The sequence below is a fragment of the Pyxicephalus adspersus genome, chromosome 3 (assembly GCF_032062135.1).
Source record: "Pyxicephalus adspersus chromosome 3, UCB_Pads_2.0, whole genome shotgun sequence".
Lineage (NCBI taxonomy): Eukaryota > Metazoa > Chordata > Amphibia > Anura > Pyxicephalidae > Pyxicephalus > Pyxicephalus adspersus.
In genome coordinates, this window is record NC_092860.1 from 140,549,168 (window position 1) to 140,568,060 (window position 18,893).

An 18,893-nucleotide genomic window follows, 5' to 3' on the forward strand; every position below is an offset into this window, starting at 1 on the left:
TACAAATGGGCCAATTAATGACTTTAGTGCATGGAAGAAAATAAATAGTATAATGAAGCTGAACTCATCTTTCTGTAAAGTTTTATTTCATAAAGCAGTAAAATAAACTTGGATAACAGAAATCACTAATGGAATTGCTTCTGAGATCCCTGAGACAGGCTTTAGAAGTATCCCTAGTGACCAATGTGAAGTGTTCACATTTTGCTTGTTGCTTTAAGTGAACTATAGACATAGCAGGTTCCCATTTTCTATGGTTATGTATAGCATGCTCATATGGGTAAACTAGTCTTTATTTTTAGATACATCTGAACAGGTCATCCTCTTAAAAGATACTTCAAGAGCCTGTACAAACATAAAATGACAAGACAAATAATACTGGTAATACTGTCATTTTATTATTTATATTGTATTACTATAATGAATTTGCCAGAAAGGTGGAGGATAGGTTTTCAATATTCAAAATGGATATCACAAAGCTAAAGGGTCATTCCATCCAAATTAAAATTTCTGTTTTGGCTAGCTGCAGGTGGACTGAATCAACCACCAGCTTCTTAGACCTCATGGGCGCTCCAGCGGGGGGATTTCTGAGCTGCCTACCTGGCGCAATTATTACAAGTAGAGTCTCAAGTAATCTGATGACATTTTTAATTATAGTACATGATACAGAGTGCAATCGGACAACTGAGGCTTCTTTCTGCAGCAGCACAAATGAGACTTTGGAAAAAAGAACACTGATTCGGAAACTCCATTGGCGCAGCTCCACCGCTGCAGTCGCCTTGGTAAGAAGACAGGTGTTGATTTAGCTCCACCATCCTCCATCTTTCGCTGGGTAGAGTGCACTTTTATTTACAGAATTGTGATTTTCATTCAAATGCAGTTCTAATCAAAACTGTGTTTTACCCCACAAAAAAAAACAAGTTATACAATAATAATAAAAAAAAATCCTATGAGTTTTATTAAGAATTTCCTCCAGGCAAATTCCTCCTGGCACACATGCACAGTTCAGTGTTAGGATGGTGTTGTCATGTGTATTTCTGTAGTCAATGATATAAGCTGCATTTAACACTTACGCTGCCAGAGGGAACTGGCTCACACTGCGGAGCAATGTGTTGCAGAGCCCCGTCCAGCAGCAAAAGGGTTAACATGGATGTCCATGATGTGGTCTGGTCATCTTCAGCTCAGTCCTTCCACCGATATGCAGTCACATAGAGTCCTCCGCTCCACTTTTAGAAGAAGCGTCTCTGTCTGAATGGAAAAAAAGACACAAGATCTAATTGAGTGCAAAAAGGATTTAATTGCATGGAAAAAGATCTAATTGAGTTTACTAAACAGGGAAAAAAATAAGGAATATAATTGATGGTCAGTCTGGTTCCACCTTCTACATATCTTTTGCAGATCTATATGCTGAGTGGTTATTGTAGGCCACATTTAGGGTTTCTTCCACTTTCCTCCACCTATTTACACAATTGCATGGCCACAAAAATGTGCAAGATTTGCACTTTACTGAGAATCACTGCAAAGTATAATTACCGGTAAGCATGGAACCTAAGTACTGTGCTCATTTTTTTATGGCACCCCAATGACCGATGCCAAGCAGGTTGTTCATTTTACCATAGATGTGAACCACCCATGGTTTATGGTGCAGGTAATTTTTTTAGGTGCACTGGCAGCCCATTCAGAAATAATAGGCTGGCTTTGAACCTCAACGCAAATAATGCAGGACCCCAGTGACAAGGTGAAACTAGTTTACACAGAGAAGCATTCTAAAAAAAATAGCAGTTCTTTAGTGGTGTTTCTTCTTTGAAATGATCAAGAAGAAACTGCAGGTATTGGGACTCCCTAAAATCTGGGACACCCCGATATTCATTGTTGGGGGTGAGCATTCAAAATGGTGTGTGACCATCGATAAGTTTTGGATACTGGAACCTATAAAATGATGTACTCCCCAGGAAAGTCTGAGGGGGTTAAGGAGTTGTTCATCCAGACTATAAAGGCCAGGGACAGAGCTGAGCTTGAAGAGGGAAGAAAGAATAGTTGAACATATGGAATTAGGGGGACTATTCAAAAGATAAAAACTTAAACAGTTTCCTTTTTACTGGCTTGTTAATGCCGTCATTTGTATGGATAAAAGGTTTAGTGTAGTATGACACTTTTGGTAAAGAAGTAAAGAAAAATTTGATTCTAAAAAGGGGCATTACTTATCCTAAGGAGGTATACCTGGCTGACATACAGACCTGGCTATCCATACAAATGATGGCATTAACAAGCCAGTAAAAAGGAAAATGTTTAGAAAAGCCTTTTGTCGGTTCAATGTTCACATTTATTCATCTTATGTTTAGCTTTCCCAGATTTATATGCAGACTACCCTAGGCAAAGTCCATGTGTTTTTCTGAGCTTAATGATTGAAAGAAATGAAATCCCATGAAGGAAATGGATGGTCTGTGGAAAGTAGAACGGGGTATAGGGACTAAGAAATGCTGGATGTCCTCCAGCAGAGAAACAAGGTAGATTCAATCTGAATTGCTTCTGAGAGAATGCAATTTCTATACATTCCATAGGGAAGCCTGTACTACTGTGAAGACTGAAGGTTCATTTTTTACGTGTTGGTTCTTCATGGCATGCCAGCCATAGGGATGACTTCCATACGTTGTACTAGATGGTGACTACCCTTCTCATTTCAATGTTAGAAGGTAGTATGATGCTTGTAAAGCAGGTATGAATTTTCCATACAGTACAACTCACTTTTATTTATAGGCATCCCATCTCCCTGTCAATGAGGCTGCCCATGACACACGGATCTGCTTCCACTCAATTGGCCAGGGACTGACTGGGAGCTGATGTGACTTTCACATTTTTCATGCTTGCTCCTCCAAATTATGATTTGCAGATTTGCAGCTAGAAGCCGAGTAGATTGGCTTCTACAATGCAGGTATGTTTAGACAAATAATTAAATTGATACCACACTGTAAAAATGGCCTGTAGCAGCTCCTGGGCTCCTAGTAGATGAAATTGGCCATGCTAGAGGTCCTTTCTGGGCATTATCAAATACTTGAAATCTGCTAAAAATACACTTTTTGAATGCTGGGTTTGTCTTGTACAAGAAATAGAAGGGTATAGACAAAGGAGACACATCATCTGTTCTCCAAAATGCTTTAAAAGTGCTTTTCGACTGCTTAAAAACCAATATGCAGGTGTCAAGAATGATTTCCTATTAAAGTCTAAAATAGAGTCTCCAACCAATCTAATTAGTTTCAGTGGTAATCAGGGGACTTGGAGGTGCTTTTATGTTTACAAAGTGATGAACCAGAGCAGTACTGCTTCCCCTTACCACTTGTCTGAATTTAACTTTTGGTGTTTAATACTGTTCAGATGAGATACCAGACAGATAGGCAGTTCATGACTGATTTATACATTTTCATAGGAAAAACAAGGTCTCTAAAACATTGAATATATATTGATAACATTATTTACATCAAGTTGAGCTCTTGACAGTTGAAAAACACCAACATTTTTGTTAAGTGACAGGTTTCTAAGATGCCCCTCTGGTTCCAAAAAATGACATTGCATTATAGAGTGAATACCTACCCGTGAGTCTAAGTTGTACGCTGTCTTTTTGAGGTCCTGGAGTGCTCTCTGCATGAATTCAAAGGCATGACAGTCCACACAAGGGCGACCTGGAAACAAATTGTTCATTAAATAAACACTCAGAAATGGTGCTCCAAATGAACTATTAGTATCACAATTGTCATTATCTATTAGGTGGTTTTTGGTGTAGCCATACCAGCCTATGTGCTTTGAGTCCCCTACATCTAAGATCTTGTATACAATCATTCTGAATGTGATTTAGGACCTTTAGGGTTTTTTAACTTGCAGTCTGACCTCATTCGCTCTGAGCTTGTTAGTGTGCTAAATGCAGTGCAAATAAGACATATTCCTATTGATATTTTTAATTAAGTTCTGCAAAACAGAGTGCACACTCTCGCACTGTCCGGCTCAATAAATTATGTAAGCATCAATACTTTACAAGCCTAGTCAGTAAGCCACCAAAAGTCATCAAAGATTTTGGTTAAGGACAACATGCTGGGGGGCATTTGGTTTACAGACAACTCCTTGCTTATGATCCTATGAAGTGAACTGGGACAAGATCAAAAACACTCTATATATTATTAGATTTCGTACCTTGAAAAAACCTGGGAAGTTGTAGGAAATATTTAAGATTTAGGTGTATACACAGTAAAAGGACAGTGGGCCAGAAGGAGGAGAGCTCCAGTCTGTGGTTGGTGGTCAACAAGAACAATTTTATTATCTAATAAATATTTGTATAATTTTGTCTGTGCATATTATTCTCAATAATGGTCGTCTTGTAAAAAAAATAAAAAGAATGAATGTAAGAGATTTCTCTTTTATCTAGGTTATAATAGCGCTAGAAGTAGTTAGTCACAGCTGAACTGTTTCTATAATGATCTTCTATAGAGGTCCACAAGATATCCAGCATTTGGAGCCACACCAGTACCTCCATCACCTTAATCCATCAGCATTGTATGTGTCAAGGCAGATGTTAAGTGAGTTGAAAAATGTAAAAACAGTCACCAAGATGATATGAAACTTGGTGTTGTTTGGCAGAAGGTAAGAATTAATGTAGGATTTGAGGAAACAAGGTTCACATTTTGGGCAACTGATTTACAAGGGTAAAAGAGGCCATCTATGCAAAACTGGAACAATTCTACACTGGCAATTTTACTTATACCTTAAACATCTAGCAACTTCCATGACTCTATGGCACAGTGGTAATTGGATAAATACAAAACAATGAGGTTGTTTTTCACAAACTTTTACACCTCATATCATGTTCTTGAACAATACCCATCTGCCTTCACACATTCCATGTTGATCGGATTACATTGGTGGAGTAACCTGTTTGGCTATAAGCAGTGCAGGATGTTCCTGACACTAATAGCTCCTTCAGTCATCAGTGGCAAAACATCCTTTACATTTCAGAACAAGTCTAGTTAGATGAGGCTCCCCAATTTCCTATTCTTGGCTTCATAGCTGAAAGTCCAGCAAGAAGGAAGTGGGAAATGGTGAATGGGAATGGGAAGATCCAAGCTGTTTTATGAGTATTTTGGTGCCCTAAGCAACTGATTGCCAGGGGGTCCACCAGCAGATGGGATGGCAGTGGTTTCCTCGCAGCTGTGGTAGCATGTGATTCTGGTAGAGAATTGATAGGCAACACAATTCTGGGTTTATCAAGCCACTTGCCAAGGAAGTAAACGGTACTACAGCTGCAAGGACACCGTAGCCATATTTCAGTGCTGAAATAAACGATCCACTCAGTCTGCTTACTGGCCCTTTCCTTATACTTTCATACAGCTTCAGAGCCTAGCTGGCTCTCAAAGTGCCCACACCATTAGATGGCATCCCAGGGAACTACCTGTGCCTACAAACTGCCCTGGGTAATATATTACCTAACGTTACCTTACTTCCTCTTCTGTCTATCACCGGTAACCTTAAAAGGATGCGAGAAGAAACCTTCCTAATGGTTAGAAATAAAGAAATAGCAAGTTGACACACAGCTTCTAACCCTTTCTTATTTTTCTAAACTCTAAAAATAGGTTTTAGTAAGATTTGCACAACCTACAAAATAATAATGTTTTTACTGCTGTTTCTCTGATCTTTGCTCTTTTTTCAACCTCCAGAAGAATCATTCCCTACCTGCATGCTGTGATTCCTCTTGTTGAACCCCTAAACAACTACTGGACATAATAGACATGTAGGAGTTACTGGATGGAACCGCAGTGCGCAGCGTAGGATGCCAGAAGCTGACACATCTGAAAGTGGAGATTATGCTGGAGGCTAAAGTGTGCAAGACATTAGAGATTGGAGGAATGGACAGCAGAAAAAATAGTATAAACACTACTTCTACTCTGTGTTTTTTTGTCTTTTAACAGTGTCAGAGGTGCTTTAGGCTAAGGCTAAGTCTAAGTCTTTGCAGACCTTAGGCTGCAGGATTGTAAAAACACAACATACATGTAAAGAAGGGTAATTGCAAATTTTTATTAGGCATGCCAAAATGCTTTGCTTTAAATCATAAAAGAGATTCCTTTCCCTAACCCTTTCTTCCCTCTGGAGCTCTTTTTAGTGCCCTCCATACCAAGATTTGATTAAATATATAAAACTACGAAAGTCTGAAGGCAAACAGCTTCTGTTGTGTTCTGAGTTTATAAAATTATTAATAATGCTGTAGTGACATTATCATGGGTGCACCCCATATTAAATGTTCATTTGTACATTGAAAAAAATATATAAAAGCAGTTTAGGAATCTGCAAACCTCAATGAAATTACCCCAGACCATTTCATTTACCGTCTTCTATGTTTATTATGCTCACTGGTAAACTTTAAAGGTATTATTGTTTCCCAGGTTGTACAAGACTTTGGGACTGATTTATTAAATCTCTCAAAGGCTGGAGAAAATACATTTTCATCAGCGAAGCTGGGTGAGACAGCAAACCTAAACTGGAACTGGTCCAGGACTGAAAACATTTGCTAACAAATTGCATGTTAAGAAATCCATTTCAGGTTTGCCGGATCACCCAGCTTCACTGATGAAAGTGTATCCTCTCCAGCCCTGGAGAGTTTTATTAATCAGGCCCTTCCTGTCTATATGAAAAATGAACCCAGTTCCTAAATCCTACAGTGACATTTAATCTTAAAAATAAACACAGTTCACTAAAAACCATTATATTTCTTTTTACATGGAAAGGTAACCTAGAAACCTTTTTTTCTTTTTTGAAGAGGCTTATTTAAATACACCTCCTAGGGGGCACAGCCTGAAGTCTCCCATACGTAGTATTCCATAATAATATGACATACTTTCTGCCGGTATTGTGGTCCCATGTAGTTCCTCTGCTAAGACAAGCTTCATGAAGGGCAATCCCACTGTTATCATCAGCAGAAACAAGGAGTAAATGCAGGATGTTGTCGTCCTATAATACATTGTATAATATCCGTGTCTGTCTTCCCCCTACAAAGAAAAACAACGATTTATCTTGTTAAACACTGCCAGCAAGAGAACAAAACACAGCTGTGTTCTTTTATATGGATGTGATTAATACCAAAATGGCTTCGTGACCTCCATTCATAATGTTCATTACTGAAGTTTGTAAGGTCATTGGTCACGGCTAGCTGTTAGTTATATGTCTTTGATACCAGCTGGAAGATAAAGAAATGTTTACCTACCATTATTTGGCAGGGTGACAACTGAAAGTTGTTGTAATACCGGCTCCCGCTAAGCATGGAAGCTCTTGGTGTACCTCTTTAATTAACAATTTTTTATATAGGCTAGAGCAGTGGTCGCCAACCTTTCGGACCTCATGGACCACTAAATCAATGCCATGCGTCACTCAAAGGGGAAGAAACATCCTGATGCCAGAACCCGTCCTCTCTCCAATCGCAGGCTCAGACCTGCTTGCTAAAAATACTGAGGGGACAGTAAGGTAGGGCCGTGGGCGCAACAAAAGTTGTGTCCCCAGCCCTGCACTACGGTCCCCTAGGATGTTTAGCAAGCAGGTCTGAGCCTGCAATGGGAGAGTGGGCAGGTTGTATCCATACAAGGGACAGAGCCATGTACCACCAAAATGTTCTGGCGGACCACCGTTTGGCGACTGCTTGGCCCAGAGATAAGCACATCAAGCTGTCATAATAAGTCCTTCATCTATGATTCATGTGATTGTTATAAACTCAATCTAAACGTAGTCCAACATAATTTAGGCACAAATTCTTCTTGAAATGAAAAATTTAGGCTATCTTATAGAGAACAAAATATTACACAGCACAAATTGAGCAACAAACTCCAAAATCAGCATAAAACAAACTTTATTCTTTGACAGTTTGATTAGCTCACCTCTCTTTCTTAAGCGTTTCACCCAACAACAGCTTAATAACAGCTAAATACAGGTAGTGTCCTTATTGGGTAAACCTCTTTAAAGATATAGTATCTCAGGTAAGAATTTATATAGACCATTGAAGCAAATTTGATGCTGCTGTTGGTGTACAGGAGTTATGCTGTGTATTGTGAGCATTACCATGCTCAGATGCTGTGCCTACACCTATGGTGGGTGGTAGGACACGTATGGGCTTGGAGAAGTATTAATATAAAAATGTATCTATCGGTATATAAAAATGTTAGTTGAGCTTAATTCCTCCTTTAAAATAGCTGTGTACTTTTTGTGCCTATATACTCTTCCTCCTATAGCACCATGAGTGTGAATCCGCAGTATGGGATCATCTAAGCCAGGAGTCCCCAAACACAGCATACTGAACCAAGCTGCAATCCCATCGTCCTTGTTGACTTGAGTGATTAGCAGAACAAAATGGCAGGGAGAGAGCGAAGCAGGATGACTGCGGCCCATTTCTCTCACTTCCCCAGACCAGTTTCATGGATTAATATTTTTACATGAACACTCCCTTCCTCTTCCTGTCCCAGTCCAAAAAAGCATGGGGAGTGCTGCGTCACATTGCTATTTTAATAATGTTGTAACTGTGCCAATCACTATTCTTGCTGGAGGCAAAGCTCTACCGGGAGCCCAACAGACAAGCATCTCTCTGCTTCTGCTTTAACTATTCTGTTAGTCTGTACTTTCTACATGTTTACTGCTGTATTGTGAACATTTTCCTATTGATCATCAGATCACTTGTCAAAAATGGGGGCAGTTTTTACACAAAGAAGCTTAGCACTACCTATACCAAGATGGCCACTTCCACATATAGACCCAGGGAGAAAGTATGATAAGTCATTATAGGGAAAAAATATTAGCAGTCTATACGCAATACTAGTGACTAGTCCTTTTCCATCTGCTTGCCTTTTTGGGCACAGCTTTAACAGTCCAGTTGTATTGTTCTGGGTGTACCGGTGTACTTTTATGTTGCTGAAAATGACCTTGTGGCATTGTCCTGAGAGGGGAAGCCTGGGGTCCAGGAACAATTTCTTTCAGGCAAAACTCCAGCACAGGGTTTAGAGATTCAATAGGCAATCAATATAATGATACAATGGAACATCTAAATGATGAATGCATTATGTATGCTGTCATTTTAGAGCTATTTTAATGGATATGAATGGAGCTTTGACTAAAAGCATGTATGGCAAAGGATGTTGAAGATATAATCACACAACATATGCAGAGCCACAAGCTTTTTTTCAATGCCTGTTACTCAAAACTTCAAAAGAGGAACTGAACATGAATTAAAACACATTAAATTCATCTAATCCCAAAACAAAATGAAAACAACAAGGAAAACTGCAACACAGGAAAAAAAAAAGAAGGAAAACCACATGGATCGACAGACGAAAACATATCTGTATTGTGATATGGTGTCCTTCCTTCATTTAGAAAAGTGAATAGAGGGTTACAAATGTATTTGGGAGAAGGTGGCATTAGGAGATGAGTGTACTGATAAAGTAAACTCTCTATAAGTCTGCAGGCTGGAGGTCCCGGACCAAGGTGTGTCTCTATGGCCAACATGATAATGGGGTTTAGCAAAAGTGATTGGATCACAAGCACGCCTACATAGCATTCTGGATCCTTTGGCTGCTAATTCAGATCCTAAGAAGGTTAACTGTAGCTGTTTGCGTGGCATTGAGATTTATTGGCTACAGTCCTGACAGTCTTTTTTTACATCCAAGCAGTTACTGACAGTCTTTTGTTACACAAATTGTCTGACAATTTTCTGTTACTTGCAAGGCGTCCATGACTCCTGGGTGGTCTCTAATATATATTTGATTTATGTAAGCAATCTTCTGTAACATATAAATACTAATTGTGGAATGCAAGGGGGGTCAACTATCCTGCTACTAAACGTTTGTAAATCAAAAAACAATTTTTGTGTGGTATGAATCTAGGAATAAGCCATGCTGGTTGAAGGTTAACCTTTTCACCTTCATTTTCATGTCCTCCAGCAGGTTCAGGTTCCCCAAACCAATGCTGGCAGTGGCTGCTTTACAGAGCAACATTGCAACAATGCAGGGCTATTAAAACAGAGCAATAGGTAGAAGATAGGGAGGGAGATAGTTAAAACCTATCTGTCACATCTCCAATGGCATCCTTTGGTATCTTTTTCAGCATATGATGACCATTCATGTTTAAGTATGTATAGTGGGGTGGGAGTAAGAAGATAGAGCGAAAAATAGAGGGGGGTAGGCAGGTATAAGAGTTGTCCTTTAAGTTTTATGAGGGTCCTCTATATTGCTATAATTTTACCATATTCTTTTTCAGTACACAATACATCGAAGTAAACTGAAGAAAAGGGACATAAGACGAATTGTCTTGTTTTGCATTGAGACTGCATTGATTTAAACATGGTGAGAATAATTCCTTTCTATTTCATGGTCACCAAGACCAACAATAAGAGTGAATCTTCCAAAGAGGATACAGAAACCTAAAAAGGGAGTCTAGACCTTCCTACTTTACCTAAAGCTAAAAAAACACCCTTGAAAAGGTTCAAAAGCACAACATCAGCTTTCATTGAGTCTCAGAAAAAGGCTAAGGACATCCATTTGCAGCCATAACAGAAGCATAAGAACATATAGTTTGCTATTCTGCATAACTGTTACCCTTGGCTATGACTTGGGAGCAGAAACTGCAAGTACTCCTGGATGGGCTGATCCAATTTCTGATCTGATATGATGATCATATTTGAAGCAAATTCAGCCATCCAATGCTATGTGACTGATTCTTTGGAAATCACATAGCTCTGTAACTCAGAGAAGCACATTAATTAAAAAAGAGCTACAGACTACCTAATACAATGTGCTGACAAGCTAGCTTTTTGTATGACTTGATATATCTTCTGTCAATGATGTTTCTGCTGACCTGTCAGCATTTTTTTCTAACAATCTATTTTCAGTACAATAAGGCGTGGCACAAACCCATGCAATGGGCAAAGTTACTTTTGTGTCCATGCACGTTTCATCAGCCCAACTCGGCCAACCATTTGCAACCTGGAATAGGAAAAGGGTGGAGATGGAAGAGCCAACAATGAAGGGGAGCATAGACCCTGCGGTGCTGGAGGCGTTTGTTTGTCATATAAGGCAGCCATATTGTGCTAGTATGCTGTACATTTACAATATGTAAAAAGTTTCTAGGTCCAACATTTGCTTAATCTTACTTAAAGGCCAAGAAAGGCATATGTAGGTCTGTGTTAGCTCTAACAAGACATTTTGGTGCTTACACAAAGCTTTCTATCACCAGTCTTGGTGGGCTAATGGAGTGTCATGGGAGCAAGTAATGGGAAGTATATGTTGCTGGTGAGAAGGTAAACCACTTACTTGGTTGTCCTAAATTGTCTTTAAGGAACAAACATCCACTCAATGTACTCTGACCTTTGGGTACACCAATGCTACTGTACCTGTAAGCCTTCTATGATACTGCATCAGCACTAGTATGAAGGGAACAAGGTAAGTCTTGCTGGTTGGGTGACTGTGAGATGCTAAGCAAATTGTGGGGATTGAGGGTGGGAAAGACTGAATAAAGCCAAACACCCAGAAATAATACTGGTAAAACCAAATGAGAGTACAAAAGAGCAGAGATAGAGATGTCCTACAGAAGGTAGAGGGATGATATTAGTGATCAGTGCTCCAGTGCCAACAGCACAATGACCATGGTCCAGTAGAGTATATCCGGCCTTTTTATTCAAATAGAAAGGAAGAAAACACAAAAATTGCCAAGAAGGTTTTTGTTGGGCAAAATACACCACAACAATGTAAAAACAGAATATCTAATCTTCTTTGTGCAATTCAAATCTCCATTCTTATTTCTAGAAGAAGGCACTATAGGGCAATGGGACAAATAGGAAAGCAGCAATTACGTATGACTTCTGAGAGTTGCCTGGCTGTCATCCTGATTTAAATCACTGAACTAGTTGCTGTACTCTAAGTCACCTATTTAAAAAAATATTGAAGCCAGAAATATCCAGGCAAATTAAAATTTTGTGATCAGCATTTCCAGCCTCTGGTATTATTTAATAGAAATGTAATAAACTGTGTTTATATAGCACCAACATATTACGCAGCGCTGTACGATAAATAGGGGTTTTAAGTGACAGACAGAGGCAAACAATGACACGGGAGGAGGAAAGGACCCTGCCCAGAAGAGCTTACAATCTAAGAGGTGAGGGAGAGTAATACACAATAAGAAGGGGGTTATAGAATGGTGGGTAAGTGGTCAGAGTTAGAAGACAGCAACGGGGCTACCATTCTTCTGAAAAGGCTAACTGCCTGGTAGTTTTTTACTTTGATGTAAAATAAGAGTTCAGTAAAGACTTGTATCCTTTGTCTGATTTCTCTGATCTCCTACCTGTCTGGGTCAGTATAGCAGCAAGGAAAAATGCATTTCCAGAAGAAGGATAGCAGCACCAGTCCCAATTTTCTCTAAAGCCTAATTTAATTACAATATACCCGTCACAGCATGATTTCCTTGTCCCAAGTGCATTATTAAGTATCAAAAGAGAAAATTGCATTTACAGGTCAGACATGGGTGTACAAAATTAAATATAAATCTAATATAATATTAAAACAGTGATTCTGACATTTACCAAATAATATCTGTTAAAGAATCTCCCCGATCCATGTGTTTGCAATGGCAGTGAATAATTCTCCACCACAGAATGCTTAATGAATGTGAGATTCACAGCTTTATAAATAGAACCCATGATGTTACATAATTAGAAAGTGTTTATCAAATTTCTTCGTGACTTTTTAATGTTACCAGTGCAGTGCGGAGCGCAGTAAATCACAGTGCACACCGTACAGTTTCCAATGCAGCAGAACGGTAGACCGCCGTCATCTATCTGCAGTGTCAATGCTGTTTATAGCCAGTCAGTCAATGCAGAAAATTCACTTATTAACCATTTGTATTCTAGGGCCTTCAGAACCCCTTCCCCCAACCCAAACCCATTCTTTAAAATCCCATGCAAGCAACACATGCATAATAAATAGGCTCATATCCTAATACAGAGGTAATATAAGAGCCTTTAGAACTGGAGGAGATTATATAACAGAGCAATTACGTACAGGAGCAATGACGGATAATCCAACACAAGTATTTTTGTGCACCTTAATGCAGGTAGACATATAGAAATTGATTTGTGATTGGTCGTCGTTGCTCCCTGCTCTTTAATTATTAAATATATCCGTGTATATTGATTTAAAAGAAGCTCTGTATTGCTTTCAATGTCTGGAATATAGGCTGCCTACAGATGCATTAGGCTATAGTATCTATACCCCCCTTCCACCCATGCAATATTTCTGCAGCAGTTCGGCATGGATGATGCCATAAATGACAGCCGGTGGTTTTTAGAATTCAGCAGCATGCACAATACCTGTGTCCTTCTTTTTCTTTTGTCTTCAGAAATGGCTGCTCCAATTTGCTAGCAGACCAGCATTTGTGAGCCAGGACTCTGTGTGTGTGTGTATGAGTGAATGTGCAGTGAATTAGGTGATGCTTGTTGCCATGGTGATCAGTCATAGCAACCGAGCAGTCTCTGCAATGGTGCCCAAAAGACATCTGACATGTTGAAGGGTAAGGGCTGCTGGTGGGAGTTACACATTAGCATGCAAGTATAAAATATGTTTCTGCAGGCAGGGAGTCCATGGAAATATTTGGTATATGATTTGCCTGCACACATACCTGTTCTAGCAAATTGTGTAGTTGGGGACAATAGGAGATTCCCAGTTTAAAGGAGAAGTCCTGGTAAAAATACACAATTCTAAATAAATATGAAGAGTTTACCTGGTTTTCTTTATTTTCAGGAAGCAAATGATGTTAAGGTAAAGCAAAGCTTTCTGAAAAAAAAGTTGCATGGAATAAACACAAATTAAAACTGACCAATCCCTAAAGAGACCTTTAATTCCCACATTTTTAATAAATAGCATACATACATGTTCCCTGTGTGCTTCTACTTTGATCACATAAGCCAGGTTCTCTTCTTTTCTTCCCTAGTGGGTGGTCTTTGCTCTGTATGAGCACCAATCAATGAAGCAGTACTGTAAGCTAGGGCGGGGTAATGACATGATGTCACACCTCAGGGGCGGGTTCTGGAACCTCTGGGCTCACAGGAAGTGAATAGACTGATCTCAAGGCAGATATAAAAGCTTGCAGAAACATAAAGTAATGGTTTATTCAATCAAGCTAATATTCCTTATTATATGAGGAGTGCACAAGACAGGTCAATTGTTTAACCATGAGCTCAAAACTTGCATGAAGCTCATGGAAAACCATAACACCCGCAATAAACTAGAGCTTGTTAGACACATAGCCATTAATTTGAGGATGGACATAAGAGCCAACATCAAAGCCAATCTTATTAAATAAAAGACACATAATAATGCGCTCTGTAATCATTAATACACATTAAATGTATTTATGATAAATGCAAGCTGTGTAAGCAGCTTACTTTGACTTGATTTTTGGCATTCTACTGAATAGCACAGCTTGGAGAGGTCAGATGAAATTTCACATAAAGGCACCAAAATGGGATTGTTTATACCTCTATGAGCATACATTCCAAAGATAAAACAAATATATATAAATATATATATATATATACATACAGTGGTGGATGTAGCTAACAGTGGGTGGCTGGGGAGGGTCCAGGGCCCTCATGCAATTGCACACTTTGCACACCTCCCTATGTCCATCTCTGTATATACAATATATATATATATATATATATATATACACACATTCTAATATATATGAACAAAAAAGGGTCCTGAACTAGAAGGGTCTGCATTTCTAACAAGTTTCACAAATGACATCCACTTCAGCAAACAAATAGATCCTCCAAACTTTAGAATATGACATAAAGAAAAAAAAAAAAAAACACATGAACACATAATGTTATACTTTTTACTAAAGTTTATGGTCATCCCCATGCAATCACTAGTAATAAGTAGGAGGCAGTACATGGAGCCAGCCAGGTGTGCTGCAGTGCAATGATCGTGCCACATCAGTGAGCTGCATCTTCTTTTTGCTGTAACAAGGTAAGGAGAAGAATTGTAAAGTGAATTTGCTACAAAGAAAGGTCAGGTCCTCTCCTGCCAAGCAGGACCGTGCTATGTGGTAGAGATATAAAGGGAACCTGTATGAAAATATGGAAGCTGCCATTGCTGATTAGTTTTTATAGATATAGCTTTCAGGTTTTTACCCTGATCCTTACTTACTACTAAGTCACTGAGACATCCTACAGGTGGAGCAGGTAAAGCAAATCTCCAGCTAAATGCACAGATGAAATACAGTTAGTCCCCGAGTTAAGGACATCCGACATACAGACGACTCCCAGATACGAACAGGGCTTCCCTGCTTGCTCGTGTGCAGGACGGAGGCTTGATGGTGCGGAGGGGGGCAGTTTACATGACTTGCAGAAGAAATCTTTTGCAAAACACAGCTGAGGTTGTGGGTGATCTTAAGGACTGAACTCTTTCTACAGCCTCTTGTAACTCTTTAATGACCAAGACAAACTCTGCAGTTGTTACTTTTTGCATATCAAAGCACAGCTTGCTCCAGAAGTTAATGAATGTCTAGGCTTCATGAAGTTTTTTTCTTTTTGCTTTGTTTGTACTTAGCTCACAGTGAGTATTTTATACAATAATTGACACCATGCTGACTAATAATATGTAGAATAAACATCTGCCCTAATTGCATTTATTAAATTATTGTACCTGTCCCGACTTACATACAAATTCAACTTAAGAACAAACCCACAGTCCCTATTTCGTATGTAAACTGGGGACTACCTGTATATATAAGGCAGATAGAGAGTAGGTTTTACCTACCAAATATACTTCTATCCTTGCAAACATGAGAATTATACAGCTATGCCACACCATGTAGCCCTATCTGGAAGGGGAGGAGACCTAATTGTTTTTGATGCAGTTCTGTAGCACATACAGAACTCTTACATTTTAAAATATTGACTGGACAGTTAAAGGAGAAGCAGTACAAGGTCATCTCTCTGCACTAGGTGGAGAATTATAAAAAAGGCATTAATATTCACATGGAAAAGTCACCATTTACTAAAATGATAACCTTGCCTTGCTTTAATCTTTTACATTACCATAAAAAATACTATACATGCACAGAAAGGACAATCAGCCCCCACTGGGAAAGACTTTAAAAACGCAAAGCGGATATGAGATGTTCTCTTTAACATAAACAACAAATTCACAATCTAATTGGAATAGATTAAAAAGATGTAATATTTAACAGGATGTGATTGTACTACATTTAACAAAATTACCGTTAAATACACACTGTGTGCTCGTTAAATATGTAACAGTTGTCTGCTTAAAATGCCAGAAAGCGCACTTTTGTTAAATCAAAATGTCATACGTCTCTATCGAATGTTAAACAGAAGCTATGCAGTGAACTGGGCAAAAACCTGCAGGTAGATTGGTTTAAATCAGACCGGATATTTTTAAGTGAATTGGTCAATGTACTGGATGGGCAGAAGGGTTTTTTTTGTTGATATATTACAGTATAGGTGAGCTTTGGTAAATTACAAATTGGATAATATCAAAGTGAGGTTATTTCCTATTATACAGTTAGTATTGGCAATTAAAATAAAGGTAAAGTAGTCCGCATTCAACATTCCTAGACAAGGCATACCAAAAAGGAGAACTGTAAATCTTAATGTTTACTGCAGCTCCTTCTACTGAACACTGTTATAGTCCTTAGAAATAGTCCTCAAAAATTTACACTTCCAGGATGTGTTTATCTCCTGGCTCCATCATAGCGCTCAATGCTTACTTTCATTGGCCTTCATATCTGCACCACCTGCTGGTGAAATTAGGTTTTGCAGTACAACTATAAGTGTTCAGTATTAGAATTCATATGTTTCTCTAGCCAACAATTTAAAGCAGCTGTTTTTTTAATCTTTTTACCCCAAAGGAACCCTTGAAATATATTGAACAACAATGCTCCTATAATGGTGGTCAGTGAAATGAATGTTACAAGGGTGGGCAGAATGTCACCCTTACAGACAGATATAATGATATGGTCCTGGAAGTAGGCAGGCACTGTATTATGGGAGGTCACTCAACCACAGGTCAAAAAACTCTAGAGCAGCCTTTGGAGGAATCCTAAGGTCCAATGGCTCCCTGCTTGGGAATGGATGCTTTAAAGCAGTGGTCGCCAACCTTTTCGGACCCACGGACCACTAAATTTACCAGCCCTGGACCGCGCATGCACGGGGAGCCAGGTGTCACTCAAAGGGGAAGGAACTTCCCCCAGAGTGATGTCATGATGCCAAAATTCTCCCATCGCAGGTCTGAGCCTGCAATTGAAGAGTGGATGAGTCTGTGATCCATATGTGGGGCATGGTCCGCGGCTCTTGTCAGTGTGTCTCCCCAGCGGGGTCCTTCTCCTGCCCCACCACAATTTTCTTGGTTGGCGACCAGTGCTTTAAAGTGTATGTAAACCCTAAGAATGACCTTCCGTTCTCTTCTGCATTGGTTTCTTTCATTTACAATTTGAATTGGGTACACAGCAGCACCCCAGATCCAAAGTAAAAAGTAGCCAGTATTCCAGGTAACAATCCTGTGTTTACATAAATCATATTGGCCACAAAGCTTGGGGGCTGTGCAGGAACCCTTTAACATGGCTTTTAACATTGTATGTGTCTCTTTTGGGAACACTCACTTTCACTTCCTGTCTTGGTGACTGGGGACACCTGAAAACTTTTAACTTGTGCAATTGCTTTTTTTTAAGGTAGTTAACGACCTGTCGGTTTAGCAGCAGCCATAAATTTTTAATCCTAGCTGCAACCAGACTACAATAGGCCAGGACCTGGCCGTGCCTGCAACTGTACTGATCATTAAGGGAGAGGGAAAGAATATTGAATACAAAAACTATTAATAATATCAGGTCTTTATGGGCCCTCCTTGGCTCTGGGCCCCATAGCAATTACACATATTTGGTTAGATTTATGAATTTTATCACCCCTTGATTGTTAGACAATCAAAGTAATTTTAATTACATCAAATGCTTCTTTAAAGAATCTTGAATGTGAACAGGAATATATGCAAATCTGTTTTCCAGGTGCATCCCCCAATTATTGTCTCCTTAATGGATATAAGCGTCTTTACAGAGTATTAGCAGGAGGAGCACTGAAGGTTTGTGTTTTTCCACATTCTCTCCCTGAGTCTGCTGTAAAAGCAATCATTTCAAGGGATTATTTCTTCATGACAGTAATAAACTCAGCTCTTTGTCATCCACTTTCTAAGCTGATTGTGTGTTTTGCCTTGTGTTTTTTTTTTTTTTGCAAGTGCACAACAATGGAGCAGCCACATGTTAAAAGCATTTATTAAATGAAAGCAGTGCCATGGCTTCCCATGTATAATACTCATCTCGTATTCAAAGAGCTGTCTTCCCATCAGTGCAAAATGCTAATTCTGAGAAATCGTGAAGAAAAATAAATCTGACAGATATTTCGGTGTATTTTCTCCTCGCTAATTGAGAATGCCTATTAAGTGGAACAGAATCTGCCGGGACCACCAAGGACAGAAGATATATTAGCGCTCTCCATGGTGGCTATCTTTGCAGTATTTGCAGGACAGGAAATAATAGACGATGGCCAATAATTGGAAGTTACATGCCTTCTCCTGCCGACATGCAAATTTGCACCACTGTGTGAATTAATTCAAAGTTATGTCTTGCTGTACAGCACTTTTTTAATGAACTGAAAGGCTAATTATAAAGAACTATGAATTGTATTACGTTCCAGGGGTATATTTGAGCATAAAGTGACTCTATCATCACATAGTATAAATTAAAAGTGTCCTAATACTTACCCACCCTCAGTGCCATTCTGTGCCATATTTAAAGGATACCATTGCCACTTT

The 18,893-nt window shown here is 39.1% G+C and overlaps 1 protein-coding gene across 1 annotated transcript; it reads right to left on the bottom strand.

Moving 5' to 3' along the window:
• Positions 1–64: 64 nt before the first annotated feature.
• On the bottom strand, positions 65–13,493 carry LOC140327242 (NELL2-interacting cell ontogeny regulator 1-like). The gene is made up of 4 exons (XM_072406561.1): positions 13,373–13,493; positions 6,872–7,022; positions 3,586–3,674; positions 65–1,245 (listed from the first exon to the last, which is right to left on the bottom strand). Exons 2-4 carry the CDS (start codon positions 6,993–6,995, stop codon positions 1,174–1,176), a joined length of 285 nt encoding a protein of 94 aa, XP_072262662.1. The 5' UTR covers positions 6,996–7,022; positions 13,373–13,493; the 3' UTR covers positions 65–1,173.
• Positions 13,494–18,893: the final 5,400 nt, after the last annotated feature.

Coding starts and splice junctions, on each gene's coding strand:
- LOC140327242 (XM_072406561.1), bottom strand. CDS start 6,995: ATGTATTATAGGACGACAACATCCTGCATTTACTCCTTGTTTCTGCTG. Junction 3,675..6,871: donor GACCACAATACCGGCAGAAA/GTATGTCATATT, acceptor ATTTGTTTCCAG/GTCGCCCTTGTGTGGACTGT. Junction 1,246..3,585: donor CGTACAACTTAGACTCACGG/GTAGGTATTCAC, acceptor TTTTCCATTCAG/ACAGAGACGCTTCTTCTAAA.